At 39.9% G+C, this 15,858-nt stretch overlaps 1 protein-coding gene across 6 annotated transcripts in view; it reads right to left on the minus strand.

Moving 5' to 3' along the window:
- Positions 1-15,858, minus strand: part of NEK10 (NIMA related kinase 10) — a 283,289-nt gene that overhangs the window by 52,712 nt on the left and 214,719 nt on the right. For all 6 annotated transcript variants that reach the window (XM_042235756.2, XM_042235752.2, XM_060402044.1 and 3 more), the window contains one exon: positions 13,254-13,354. In XM_042235756.2, coding sequence (XP_042091690.1) covers positions 13,254-13,354 — 101 coding nt within the window. The remainder of the gene's footprint in view (positions 1-13,253; positions 13,355-15,858) is intronic.

Raw genomic sequence — 15,858 nt, forward strand, 5'->3', positions numbered from 1 at the left:
ATCCCAGTTCAGGCCCTTCCTTTGCCTGGCCAGGTACTGATTGGAACTGGATACTTGAGTCACACTGGCTTGCTCCAAACAGGACCTACTGAATATATGGCTCTTACCAATGGGCATGGCTTCCCCCTGGCTGGATAGGGAGATACACCCTAGGTCTAGCTTTTACTCATGGCTTCAGATTTTCAAAGCTTCCAGGGAAGCCTGCTAATTTACCACACCTTGGAATTCACTGGGCAAGGTCTGTATTTCATTAGTACGATTATTTGGCTGCAGTGTTTGTTCCCTCTCTGGGAACTACAGATGTTATGCTATGAGTGGATGCTCTAACTTTACCCAACAGCTTTACAAGATTCTCAAAAATGCTATTTCAGCTCTTAATGCTGAACAAATACAAATTAGAAAGGTGGTTTTACAAAACAGATTGGTCTTAGATATTCTGACAGCTCCACAAAGAGGAACTTGTGCCATTATTCATACCGTGTCGTACATATATACCTGATATGAGCACTAGTGTTACTCACTTTATTAAACCCATAAACAAGATGATTCAGCCTATGGATACTCCTGAAGCCTCAACTGCCTCACTTTGGGAGACATTAACTAGTTCCTCATGGTGGAAAACTATAGTAATTGCAATAATTCTGATTGTTCTGTTTTTGCTGTTTGCTCCCTGCATCCATAACTGTAGCTGGATTTCTTTCTAGTCATTTGAAGGCTTTAAGTTACAAATGGTTGCTTAAACTCCTGCGACTGTGGCAGGTTCCTCCAACTACTACTTGGGGCACCTGGATCAGAGACCCTCAATATGAGGGTTAGAAAAATATGTTGCCTCAACAATTTATGGATGACACCCCTCAACAGTAGGAAGTAGTTATGGAATGAACATAATTCTCCTAAAAAAAAAAAAGAGGGGAATGAGAAGGTAACAGGCAGGAAGGCCAGGGGCCTCCAAATGGAGGAAATAGGCTGCAAGTGTCAGATTTTTTTCTCTTAAAATTCCATGTTGCCATGATGACACCTGGTTCCACCTGAATTTAACTTTTCTCAAATCCTGAGCTAACCAATGCATTTTTCTTATGGAAATGCTTTTCTTAAGATATGTTAATGTATTATGTATTTGCTTTGGAATTTGCCTTTCTTCAAAATGGTTCAACCTAAGACTAACCTTTTTTTATTTTCTCAAAATGGGCTGATAATAACTCAACAAACCAGTATTCATATCAATTGTTTCATGGCTGGGGGATGACACACCTCATGCCATCCTATCTCAAAAATGCATATTGTGGGAGAGGGGCCTAGTGAAACTCCATCAGCCTTGAGGTGTCTCTCTTAACTGATTAATAGCTTTCTAACAGATAGAAAACATCTGGCTAAAGACTAGAAGGGGGGCACTCTTTCTGCCCCCTTCTGATGTCTATGTCAGAAGCTTTCTCTCTCTCTTGGCTGTGACCAGTGCACTAAGCGCAGGCAGCTGCAACCAGCGCACTAAGCACAGGCAGCTGCGACAAGCGCACTAAGCGTGGCCGAGAGGAGCTACCCCACTTCCGAGGTCAGGGGCAGAAGCTGGGAGGACCCCATGCCCGAAGGGCAGCAGCCAAGAGGAGTTACCCCAAGTCCAAGGTCACAGGCAGTAGCCGAGAATGCCAGGCTGCAATGGCGCAGGAACGGCCGAGAGGAGCTACCCCGTGTCAGAGGTCAGGGGTGGCAGCCGGGAGGAGCCACCCCGCATCCGAGGTCAGGGGCGATGGCCAAGAGGAGCCACCCCACGTTCAAGGCCAGGGGCAGTGGCCAGGAGGAGCCATCCCATGCCCAAGAGCGACCCCACTTTCAAGGATCAGTAACTACGTGGGCACAGGAGGGCCTAGAGGAGCTATCCCACGTTGAAGGTCAGGAAGGGTGGTGGTGAGGAGATACCCCGCATCCAAAGTAAGGAGCAGCAGCTGTGCTTTGCTGGAGCAGCCGTGAAGAGATACCTCACGCCCAATGTAAGAGAAACCCAAGTGATATGGTAGGTGTTGCAAGAGGGCATCAGAGGGCAGACACACTGAAACCATACCCACAGAAAACTAGTCAATCTAATCATACTAGGACCACAGACTTGTCTAACTCAATGAAACTAAGCCAAGCCCACAGGGCAACCCAAGACAGGTGGGTCATGGTGGAGAGGCCTGACAGAATGTGGTCCACTGGAGAAGGGAATGGCAAACCACTTCAGTATTCTTGCCTTGAGAACCCCATGAACAGTATGAAAGGCAAAATGATAGGATACCAAAGAGGAACTCCCCAGGTCAGTAGGTGCCCAATATGCTACTGGAGATCAGTGGAGAAATAACTCCAGAAAGACTGAAGGGATGGAGACAAAGTAAAAACAATACCCAGCTGTGGATGTGACTGCTGATAGAAGCAAGGTCCAATGCTGTAAACAGCAATATGCATAGGAACCTGGAACGTCAGGTCCATGAATCAAGGCAAATTGGAAGTGGTCAAACAACAGATGGCAAGACTGAACGTTGACAATCTAGGAATCAGCGAACTAAAACGGACTGGAATGGGTGAATTTAACTCAGATGACCATTATATCTACTACTGTGGGCAGGAATCCCTCAGAAGAAATGGAGTAGCCATCATGGTCAACAAAAGAGTCCAAAATGCAGTACTTGGATGCAATCTCAAAAACGACAGAATGATCTCTATTCATTTCCAAGGAAACCATTCAATATCACAGTAATCCAAGTCTACGCCCCAACCCAGTAACGCTGAAGAAGCTGAAGTTGAATGGTTCTATGAAGACCTACAAGACCTTTTAGAACTAACATCCAAAAAGATGTCCTTTTCATTCTAGGGAACTGGAATGCAAAAGTAGGAAGTCAAGAAACACCTGGAGTAACAGGTAAATTGGGCCTTGGATTGCGGGATGAAGCAGGGCAAAGACTAATAGAGTTTTGCCAAGAAAATGCACTGGTCATAGCAAACACCCTCTTCCAACAACACAAGAGAAGACTCTACACATGGACATCACCAGATGGTCAACACTAAAATCAGATTGATTATATTCTTTGCAGCCAAAGATGGAGACGCTCTATACAGTCAACAAAAACAAGACCAGGAGCTGACTGTGGCTCAGATCATGAACTCCTTATTACCAAATTCAGACTTAAATTGAAGAAAGTAGGGAAAACCGCTAGACCATTCAGGTATGACCTAAATCAAATCCCTTCTGATTATACAGTGGAAGTGAGAAATAGATTTAAGGGCCTAGATCTGATAGATAGAGTGCCTGATGAACTATGGAATGAGGTTGGTGACATTGTACAGGAGATAGGGATCAAGACCATCCCCATGGAAAAGAAATGCAAAAAAGCAAAATGGCTGTCTGGGGAGGCCTTACTAATAGCTGTGAAAAGAAGAGAGGCAAAACGCAAAGGAGAAAAGGAAAGATATAAGCATCTGGATGCAGAGTTCCAGAGAATAGCAAGAAGAGATAAGAAAGCCTTCTTCAGCGATCAATGCAAAGAAATAGAGGAAAAGAACAGAATGGGAAAGACTAGTGATCGCTTCAAGAAAATTAGAGATACCAAGGGATTATTTCATGCAAAGATGGGCTCAATAAAGGACAGAAATGGTATGGACCTAACAAAAGCAGAAGATATTAAGAAGAGGTGGCAAGAATACACAGAAGAACTGTACAAAAAAGATCTTCAAGACCCGGATAATCAAGATGCTGTGATCACTCATCTAGAGCCAGACATCCTGGAATGTGAAGTCAAGTGGGCCTTCGAAAGCATCACTACGAACAAAGCTAGTGGAGGTGATGGAATTCCAGTGGAGCTATTTCAAATCCTAGAATATGATGCTGGAAAGTGCTGCACTCAATATGCCAGCAAATTTGGAAAACTCAGCAGTGGCCACAAGACTGGAAAAGGTCAGTTTTCATTCCAATCCCAAAGAAAGGCAATGCCAAAGAATGCTCAAACTACCACACAATTGCACTCATCTCGCATGCTAGTAAAGTAATGCTCAAAATTCTCCAAGCCAGGCTTCAGCAATACGTGAACCGTGAACTTCCTCATGTTCAAGCTGGCTCTAAAAAAGGCAGAGAAACCAGAGATAAGATTGCCAACATCCGCTGGATCATGGAAAAAGCAAGAGAGTTCCAGAAAAACATCTATTTCTGCTTTATTGACTATGCCAAAGCCTTTGACTGTGTGGATCACAGTAAAGTGTGGAAAATTCTGAAAGAGATGGGAATACTAGACCACCTGACCTGCCTCTTGAGAAATCTGTATGCAGGTCAGGAAGCAACAGTTAGAACTGGACATGGAACAACAGACTGGTTCCAAATAGGAAAAGGAGTACATCAAGTCTGTATATTGTCACCCTGCTTATTTAACTTGTATGCAGAGTACATCATGAGAAACGCTGGACTGGAAGAAACACAAGCTGGAATCAAGATTGCCAGGAGAAATAACAATAACCTCAGATATGCAGATGACACCACCCTTATGGCAGAAAGCGAAGAGGAGCTAAAAAGCCCCTTGATGAAAGTGAAAGTGGAGAGTGAAAAAGCTGGCTTAAAGCTCAACATTCAGAAAGCGAAGATCATGGCATCCGGTCCCATCACTTCATGGGAAATAGATGGGAAACAGTAGAAACAGTGTCAGACTTTATATTTTTGGGCTTCAAAATCACTGCAGATGGTGACTGCAGCCATGAAATTAAAAGACGCTTACTCCTTGGAAGAAAAGTTATGACCAACCTAGATAGCATATTCAAAAGCAGAGACATTACTTTGCCGACTAAGGTCCGTCTAGTCAAGGCTATGGTTTTTCCAGTGGTCATGTATGGATGTGAAAGTTGGACTGTGAAGAAAGCTGAGCGCCGAAGAATTGATGCTTTTGAACTGTGGTGTTGGAGAAGACTTCAGAGTCCCTTGGACTGCAAGGAGATCCAACCAGTCCATTCTGAAGGAGATCAACCCTGGGATTTCTTTGGAAGGACTGATGCTAAAGCTGAAACTCCAGTACTTTGGCCACCTCATGTGAAGAGTTGACTCATTGGAAAAGACCCTGATGCTGGAAGGGATTGGGGACAGGAGGAGAAGGGGATAACAGAGGATGAGATGGCTGGATGGCATCTCTGACTGGATGGACGTGAGTCTGAGTGAACTCCGGGAGTTGGTTATGGACAGGGAGGCCTGGTTTGCTGCAATTCATGGGGTCGCAAAAAGTCGGACACGACTAAGTGACTGAACTGAACTAAACTGAAAACTTTATTACACAAAAGCTCTGAGCGATCAAGCCTCGTCACTGACCCTGGATTGAATTCCTCTCCTCCAGAGGCCAAGAATCCTGTCATCTTTCATGGCTCAACAACAACCTTTCAGTAGCCCACAGGATCTGCTTTGATAGTGACTCAAATAGTATCTTTTCTATTGAAAAAAAGTGATTTGATATATTACTGTTTAAAAGGAGATTTCACTAAACTGTTCAACATATCATCAAAATAAATACACAGAATGTAAAATTCTCTTTTTGTTCAGTCGCTCAGTCATGTCTGACTCTTTGTGACTGCATGGACTGAAGCACTATCTGGGCTTCCTTGTCTTTCAGTATCTCCCAGAGCTTGCTCAAATTCATGTCCATTGAGTCGATGATACCATCCAACCATCTTATCTTCTGTTGCCCCCTTCTTTTCTTGCCATCAATCTTTCCAGCATCTGGGTCTTTTCCAATGAGTTGGATCTTTGCATCAGGTGGCCAAATTATTGGAGTTTCAGCTTCAGCATCAGTCCTTCCAATGAATATTCAGAGTTCATTTCCTTTTGGATTGACTGTTTTGATCTCCTTGCTGTCCAAGGGACTTTCAAGAGTCTTCTCTTGCACTACACTTTGAAAGCATCAACTCTCACATCTGTACCTGACTACTGGAAAAACCATAGCTTTGACTATGTTGGCTTTTGTTGGCAAACTTATGTCTCTGCTTTTTAATACACTGTCCAGGTTTGTCATAGCTTTTGTTTCAGGGAGCAAGCATCTTGTAATTTCATGGCTGCAGTCTCATCCACAGTGATTCTGGACCCCAAAATGAAGCCTGTCACGGTTTCCATTTTTTCCCCATCTATTTGCCTTAAGAGTTTACAAACCCTGAAAACCTGAGTCCACTTGAGAAACACAGATTGCCATAAATTCTATCTAATCTGTCATCCTTGCCCCTAGGAACCAAAAAATCCAGATGAGAGGGTACAGATGGATCTAACTTCATCCATCACCACTGCTGGAAAAAAACAGTATGACAGTTCAGTTCAGTTCAGTTTAGTCGCTCAGTCATGTCCAACTCTTTGCAACCCCATGAATAGCAGCACGCCAGGCCTCCCTGTCCATCACCATCTCCCAGAGTACACTCAGACTCACGTCCATCGAGTCCGTGATGCCATCCAGCCATCTCATCCTGGGTCGTCCCCTTCTCCTCCTGCCCCCAATCTCTCCAAGCATCAGAGTCTTTTCCAATGAGTCAACTCTTCGCATGAGGTGGCCAAAGTACTGGAGCTTCAGCTTTAGCATCATTCCTTCCAAAGAAATCCCAGGGCTGATCTCCTTCAGAATGGACTGGTTGGATCTCCTTGCAGTCCAAGGGACTCTCAAGAGTCTTCTCCAACACCACAGTTCAAACGCATCAATTCTTCGGCGCTCAGCCTTCTTCACAGTCCAACTCTCACATCCATACATGACCACCAGAAAAAACCATAGCCTTGACTAGACAGACCTTAGTCGGCAAAGTAATGTCTCTCCTTTTTTAGTCCTGCACTTTTCATCTGAGGACAGCTCATTGCTATTTCTGACCACATCTCTATGTTCTTCTGGCAACAAGTATTGTTGCTAAGATGACAATCTAAAGGAGCTCCAACCAAACTAACAGTCTACTCTCTAGGAGACAGATGTCCCTTTTTTTAAAAGTTGCAATATGCTGATTTTCAAAGCATTTATTTAACACAACAATCAAATTTTAACTATAGAGTTAAATCCAAATCTTACATTGGCTGCAAAGTTTCTACCTAAGCAATAACACATGAAGACTCCTGCTAACATATGTATTTCAGTCACCTTAATTGCTTAAAGATCAATTTTGGTTTACAGCAATGGAAGTGAACCACTGATTTCATTCTCAGCTCACTGGTCTTAAGATTACTATCTCATTTTTGACGAAAACAGATGAAAAATCACTGGAGGCAGGATAAGGATTCTAACATTGTGTCTCTTAAAATAGCTGCTTTTAGACTGTTTCCACAGATTTGTCTCCATGGAAATTGAGTAGGAAAGGTCACCACAAGCCAAAAGTAAGCAGTTTCCCATTTAAAGTCACTTGTTGGTTGTCAGAAGGGACCTGGCTCTGAAATTCAGGGTGCTATCACAGCATAAGTCTATGAGAGTTTGAGAGCCTAGTACATAAATACATGAACAAGAAGGGTTTTTTTGTTTGCTTTGTCAATTCAGTTTTACTTTCAGAAGTTTTCCTTTGCAATTACCAGAGAGAAAAAACTGATCCTGGTCTTCAAACTTTGGTGAATATGTGAGTGTAATGTTTAGCCTTATATTTATCTCCTTTATTTGAAAGGCATTAAGTTTAATGAGCACTGTAATTTAGTTTCCCAAAGAGGAATCATTCCTTACTACATACAAAGTCATAAACTTCAAAGTATTCTGGAAAAACATTTTTACAATCACCATGGTTATATCTGAATTTGCAGCAAGGAATGCCATTTTGCCAAAAATATGAAATAATTTATTATGCTGGCAGTATAAGAGCATATTAATTAGGTGTTAATAATTGTTTCATTCTTGCTTTAAAATACTTTGGAATCCAGAAAGAAATAAAATATACCCATTTATTTACTTATTTAAACATGAAATTTGATTTATTTATTAATTTTTACTTTACAATATTCTATTGGTTTTGCCATACATCAACATGAATCCGCCATGGGTGTACAAGTATTCACCATCCTGAACCCCTCTCCCACTTTCCTCCCCATACCATCCCTCTGGGTCATCCCAGTGCACCAGCCCCGAGCATCCTGTATGATGCATCAAACCTGAACTGGCGATTCATTTCACATGATATTTTACATGTTTCAGTGCCATTCTCCCAAATCATCCCACCCTTGCCCTCTCCCACAGAGTCCAAAAGACTGTTCTATACATCTGTGTCTCTTTTGCTGTCTCACATACAGGGTTATCATTACCATCTTTCTAGATTCCATATATATGCATTAGTATGCTGTATCACTGTTTTTCTTTCTGGCTTACTTCACTCTGAATAAGAGGTTCCAGTTTCATCCACCTCATTAGCACTGATTCAAATGTATTCTTTTTAATGGCAGAGTAATACTCATTTGTGTATATGTACCACAGCTTTCTTATCCCTTCATCTGTTGATGGACATCTAGGTTGCTTCCATGTCCTGGCTATTGTAAACAGTGTTGTGATGAACATTGGGGTACACATGTCTCTTTCAATTCTGGTTTCCTCGGTGTGTATGCCCAGCAGTGGGATTGCTGGGTCATATGGCAGTTCTATTTCCAGTTTTTAAAGGAATCTCCACACTGTTCTCCATAGTGGCTATACTAGTTTGCATTCCCACCAACAGTGTAAGAGGGTTCCCTTTTCTCCACACCCTCTCCAGCATTTATTGCTTGTAGACTTTTGGATCACAGCCATTCTGACTGGCGTGAAATGGTACCTCACTGCGGTTTTGATTGCATTTCTCTGATAATGAGTGATGTTGAACATTTTTTCATGTGTTCATTAGCCATACGTATGTCTTCTTTGGAGAAATGTCTGTTTAGGTCTTAGGCCTATTTTTTGATTGGGTTGTTTATTTTTCTGGAGTTGAGCTGCAGGAGTTGCTTGCATACTTTTGAGATTAATTCTTTGTCAGTTGCTTCATTTGCTATTATTTTCTCCTAATCTGAAGGCTGCCTTTTCACCTTGCTTATAGTTTCTTTTGTTGTACAGGAACTTTTAAGTTTGATTAGGTCCCATTTGCTTATTTTTGCTTTTATTTCCAATATTCTGGGAGATGGATCATAGAGGATCCTGCTGTGATTTATGTCAGAGAGTGTTTTGCCTATGTTCTCCTCTAGGAGTTTTATAGTTTCTGGTCTTACATTTAGATCTTTAATCCACTTTGAGTTTATTTTTGTGTATGGTGTTAGAAAGTGTTCTAGTTTCAGTCTTTTACAAGTGGTTGACCAGTTTTCCCAGCACCACTTGTTAAAGAGATTGTCTTTTCTCCGTTGTATATTCTTGTCTCCTTTGTCAAAGATAAGGTGTCCATAGGTGTGTGGGTTTATCTCTGGGCTTCTATTTTGTTCTACTAATCTATATTTCTGTCTTTGTGCCAGTACCATACTGTCTTGATGACTGTGGCTTTGTAGTAGAGCCCAAAGTCAGGCAGGTTGATTCCTCCAGTTCCATTCTTCTTTCTCAAGATTGCTTTGGCTATTCAAGGTTTTATGTATTTCCAAACAAATTGTGAAATTATTTGTTCTAGCTCAGTGAAAAATACCGTTGGTAGCTTGATAGGGATGGCATTGAATCTATAGATTGCTTTCGGTAGTACACTCATTTTCACTATATTGATTCTTCTGATCCATGAACATGGTATACTTCTCCATCTATTAGTGTTCTCTTTGATTTCTTTCACCAGTGTTTTATAGTTTACACACACACACACACATATATATATATATACACACACACATATATATATGACTTTTGTTTCTTTAGCTAGATATATTCCTAAGTATTTTATTCTTTTCGTTGCAATGGTGAATGGAACTGTTTCCTTAATTTCTCTTTCTATTTTCTCATTATTAGTGTATAGGAATGCAAGGGATTTCTGTGTGTTGATTTTATATCCTGCAACTTTACTATATTCATTGATTAGCTCTAGTAATTTTCTGGTGGAGTCTTCAGGGTTTTCTATGTAGAGGATCATGTCATCTGCAAACAGTGAGATTATTACTTCTTCTTTTCCAATTTGGATTCTTTTCTTTCTTTTTCTGCTCTGATTGCTGTGGGCAAAACTTCCAAAACTATGTTAAATAGTAGTGGTGAACGTGGGCACCCTTGTCTTGTTCCTGACTTTAGGGGAAATGCTTTCAATTTTTCACCATTGAGGATAATGTTTGCTGTGGGTTTGTCATATATAGCTTTTATTATGTTGTGGTATGTTCCTTCTATTCCTGCTTTCTGGAGGGTTTTTATCATAACTGGATGTTGAATTTTGTCAAAGACTTTCTCTGCATCTATTGAGATAATCATATGGCTTTTATTTTTCTATTTGTTAATCTGGTGTATTACACTGATTGATTTGCAGATATTGAAGAACCCTTGCATCCCTGAGATAAAGCCCACTTGGTCACTGTACTATGTATGATCTTTTTAATGTGTTGTTGGATTCTGATTGCTAGAATTTTGTTAAGGATTTTTGCATCTATGTTCATCACTGATATTGGCCTGTAGTTTTCTTTTTTTGTGTGTGTGTGGCATCTTTGTCAGGTTTTGTTATTAGGGTGATGATGGCCTCATAGAGTGAGTTTGAAAGTTTACCTTCCTCTGCAATTTTCTGGAAGAGTTTGAGTAGGATAGATTTTAGCTCTTCTCTAAAGTTTTGGTAGAATTCAGCTGAATTCTGGACCTAGGCTTTTGTTGCTGGAAGACTTCTGATTACAGTTTCAATTTCAGTGCTTGTGATGGGTCTGTTAAGATTATCTATTTCTTCCTGGTTCAGTTTTGGAAAGTTGTACTTTTCTAAGAATTTGTCCATTTCTTCCAAGTTGTCCTGTCTTGATCATTTTTATATATTAATAATAAAAACTTTTTTAAAAGTTTTTTATTATTAATATATAAATAAGATCATGACAGGCATATGTAAATTAAATTTCAAAGGATATTTTATCTCAATTTGGTAGTGAATTGTTAAGGTAACCAAGAAGCTATTTGAAGTTATTTCCATAACACTACAGTTAAAAATACTTTCCCACATATTTATATCATTATTTAAATGGAAATGTGTTTTTGATTATAATACCTTTACTCAATAGAGATATGTCAGACTATATTTTGACTTATTAACCAATTTTCTTTCCCCATCATATGTCCTTGTGCCCTTTCACCTACTTTCATTCAATCAGGTAGACAGTTTTTGGGGGTTGCATAAGGGAAAGGTTGGCAGCAGAAAATGGAGAAAAAGGTAGACTCTTCAGTCTCAGAAGGCTGGCCCTCAGGGTAACTGGAAAGAATACCAGATTTAGTTTTAAAATGAACAAACAAAAAAAAACCCATAAAAGACAATTCAAACATGATAGATAAGAGCCAGGCTACTCCCAGGATGGGCAGAAGTCAAAGGAGGAACAGCGGGAAGCTGGAGATTGGCAGGTTCCAAATAAGGGAGTCCCTTACGCAGCCCCCAGGCTAACTGCGCCAGTTGTCAATTTGTTTACTCTCAGTCCCAAATCCACGTTCACTGCCCTGTTTGTGATACTGAAACATATGTCCCTTGTCAGCTGGCTGGATGTTCAGATCTATCAGAAGAGGGCACTAGTGGAGGATGAAGCCTGTCTTTCTGGTTCCAGTGATGCTCCTGCCTTACCTTAGTTCGGCAGCACTGAATGGTCAGCGGGGAAGGGAACTTCAAGTGGTGCTAACCCTCAACCAGATTCAGTGGCACCAACCCTGCAACCAGCTTTCTGAAGAGTTCCATGGAGCAGAACCTACCTCTGGTACCTCACCTGGTCCCACGGAGGGCAGTTCCTAGCATGTTGTCCTTACATGCTGCTTTCCAGCAGATCCAAAGCACAGAACCTCAGAACATTTCTCTGGTTTTTCCAGTGAGGTCTGAACCTCAGCCCAGGATAGGGTGCCCTCTTTCATTTTGTTTCTTTCTTGGGTGCTCTTCCTTAGCCCTATAAATAGTGACTTCCTTATCTGCTCTTATAGTCTTTAAATTTCTCTTCCCCTCCTCAGTAGATGCTGCTGCTAAGTCACGTCAGTTGTGTCTGACTCCTCACGACCCCATGGACTGTAGCCCACCAGACTTCTCCATCCATGGGATTTCCCAAGCAAGAATACTAGAGTGCCTTCTCCACCTCAGTAGATGATACCCTGTTATTATGAGTAATTCTTACATAAGTATTTAAGTGAAACCATCCCTGTTGAAATCATTGTGGTTTCTGTTCCCTGACTAGACTATTAGTGAAACATTTGGTTCCAGGATTGTCCAGGAGGAGCCACACAGATGGTATTTGAAAACTGGTTTAATTGTACCCTTGAAACTAAGCCCACTGCTAGGTTGTTTGCCAAGAGGACACAAGATGCTAGTGATTCACGGCATGCAGTGCTGCTGCAGTGCATCACTGTCGTCTGGATGAAGAGCCAACTGAAGGGAGCAGCATGGAAGCTTGAGTGACTGCTACATTTGATGATCACGCAGTATGAAGACCACAAGGATGATGGGGTAGGTGGGTCCTTCTGATGTACTGGGGCATTTACAGAGACAATGACAGGCTTGGGTTCTTTAACTGTCAGCTCAAATAATAGTCTAAGAGCCAGAAAGATTCCATGACAGCCCTAACAGAATATACTTCTTGCTATCACAGCACTGGTATAGCTAATAATCAAACAGGAATCTAATTGAGTAGACTGCTGAGTTACAGTGTCAGCTGAATGCTCATTTCACCAAATTTCTCATGCAAAAGTTAAAAAAAAAAAGATTAGAATACTAAAACCCCAAGTAGGGACATGTTGTTGGACCCAGTTAAAACTGACTATCTTGAAACTCAACTCACTCTGAACTATCATTGCCAGTGGAAGTAGCTTTAAACCCTGCATCTGAGAAGACAAGCCTTCTTTTGCTTCAAAACTTTATACTAACCTCACCTAGGACAAATGAGGGCTAATATCTTTAAAAGAGATACTCATTCCTCTTAAGATCCACAATAGTGAGCTTTAAGTCAAGAACAAGGGTCATATCTCAATATGATCCAGGGGAACTGGTACACATCATTACCAAAGAGGAAATAGCTTATACATTAAAAAAAAAAAAACTGCAAGATTTTGTTATTCCATATTAGTAGCAACCCAGAGAACATGCACAGGAGTGGATTCTAAGGGTGTCTCAAAGGAGTTCTTTGGCAATATTAGCACCAAACTTGTACTTAAGATGAAAAAGAAATAAAAAGCTGGCACACTTACCTGAGTGATGTAGATGACTTTGTGCAGCTGGATTAGGATCTGCTGAATAGGATCACTGATCTGACGTACTTTCCTCTGTGACACAGCAATTCCTGCAGATGCTATAGGTAAAAAAAAATCTGCAGTTAGTGAAGACCCTGGTTTTCCCCTTCAAACACCATATTAATGGAAAAATGGGGTAAAATTCAGGGAGAAAAATAACAATTAAAGCAAAAGCCCTCGTCCTACTAATGAAACAGTATGTAGAGAGTTTGTAAAACTTCAATATTTTATGACATTGGATGCATAATTCCCTCCTCCTACTTCTCAGACCCCTAAGTAACATGATGATGTTATTGATAACATCTGGAAGACTATCACTTGGAAAATTGCTTGCAATTACACCAGGCTGCCACTAGCAGTCAGTGGTGTCTCGTATACTGTGTCCACTGAAAAAGTAGGCTTCAGATAATGTGCAGTTAAGAGACTATCACACTTTAAAATTTAAAATTCATTATAGCAAATAAAACTAATTTTATTAAAACTACCAAAATGCAAATACTGAATAGGCAATCTTACAAAGCAAACAAAAAAACTAATAAATTATAATTTGTAATATAATCAAGAGTTTGAAAATTGTTACAAATTATAATTTTCACCTCCCTTCAGGTCTCAATAAGACACATTTATAATTTATTCTGAGTTCTCATCATACAGCCACATCACTTTCACAGTCCTAGGCTAGCTTGGTGCCAAATTGTATATAAGCCACTTTCCCAGATTCACATGTCATAGGCACAAGTCCCACTCTTAACTTCAAGGAATGTAAAGCTATTTAAAGGAAAGGCCTTAACCTCCATATTAGTCACAAGGTCCCCTCTGCTTCCTCTCAACCTCAGATCCAAAACAGAAGAAAGACCAGATAGGTGGATGTATACTATCCTCTCTCCCATCTTCCTGTTCTTTCCCTTCCTTGCTGCAACCTGTAGCATGCTTTCTAAAATAATGCTTTTCTTCCTAAATTCTCATTTTTAAAGAAAATTTCCAAAGACCTTCTTTTTTTTACCTCAATGAAACCCTGAGTAGATGAAATTAAATGTGAACACAATCATTACTTTAGCAACAGCTAAGATTTTGAAAAATCATTCTTATATAAGTGCTTTCTGAGAAGGCTTACGTATTTTACCCTAAAAATTTATTTTCTAAACATTTATAGAGAAAATTTAATGTGCCCATTAAAAGATTCAATTTGTCTTATAATTAGCATATGAAAATGTATATTTAGGAAACAAACTACTATGGGTTCTTTTACTGTGTTGAGAAATTCACACAAGAAATCATCTAGTTCTAATTCATCTACATTTAATACCATTTAAATGTTTGAAATTTAAAGGATCTACCTCCTCTGAACTCTGTCTAACTTCTTGTAAACATGAGTTACCTGACCTTTCAAATGAGGCTTAATAAATTACCCTTAGTGTAAAAATGTAAAGATAAACCAGAAATAATTAAGGTAGTTCTGAAATAGAAAACAGAAGTGGACATATCTGCTTTAGTCTGCAGAGATGGCCAAGTATACATACATTATATTTTGTACAGTAATGTTTCTTTGCAGAAATAATTATTCTTTTTAAATATATTTATTTTTTGATTATTTATAGTTTTATTTTTAATTAATTTATTTTTTACTGAAGGATAATTGCTTTACAGAATTTTGCTGTTCTCTGTCAAACCTCAACATGAATCAGCCATAAGTATACATATATCCCCTCCCTTTTGAACCTCTCTCTCATCTCCCTCCCCACACCACCCCTGTAATTATTTTTTTGTCTAGATTGATATCTAAAACTTATGCAGTTTAGTTGATGTTTTATATCTGTGGCCATAGATATAAAACAGAAATAGTTAGCTAGAATGCCTGCCTTCTGTACTACTCAATATGCAGTGCAACAATTCTTTTTTTTAATATAGATTTATTTACTTTAATTGGAGGTTAATTACTTCACAATATTGTATTGGTTTTGCCATACATGAATCCACCACAGGTATACACGTGTTCCCCATCCTGAACCCCCCTCCCTCCTCCCTCCCCATACCATCCCTCAAGTAAGCCAGAAAGAAAAATACCAATACAGTATACTAATGCATATATGTGGAATTTAGAAAGATGGTAATGATAATTTTTCTTTAAGACCCTTGGCCACTACTCTCTCAATCCCAGTAATTCCTTGAGTTTTGAAAATAGCTTTGGTTTCTTACTCTCTAAAAAGTACATTTAAAAATGTATATTTACAGATGCCTATTATAAAATAAGCAAACAAATGTACAACAACCTAAGTATCACAGAAGAGACTCTAGAACCCCTGGAACCAGCATCCATCAGCCTTCTCCCCAGAGGTAACCTCTGATACCAATTTGGCGTGTTACCTTTCAGTTACTTTTCTGTCTATTTACATACTTCAGTGTGTACATTCAGAGCAATATTTTCCAAACTATGGTTGAGCCCTGAATCAGTTTAATGAGCCAGGACCATCTTTTGAAAAGTGGAAAAGAATGGCATGGAATAAAACAGGATAGAAAAATTTCAGAGTACTGCATGTAGTAAGGGTTCACTCAGTCTAGATAT

This window comes from Ovis aries, chromosome 19 (assembly GCF_016772045.2).
Source record: "Ovis aries strain OAR_USU_Benz2616 breed Rambouillet chromosome 19, ARS-UI_Ramb_v3.0, whole genome shotgun sequence".
NCBI classification, from domain to species: Eukaryota; Metazoa; Chordata; class Mammalia; order Artiodactyla; family Bovidae; genus Ovis; species Ovis aries.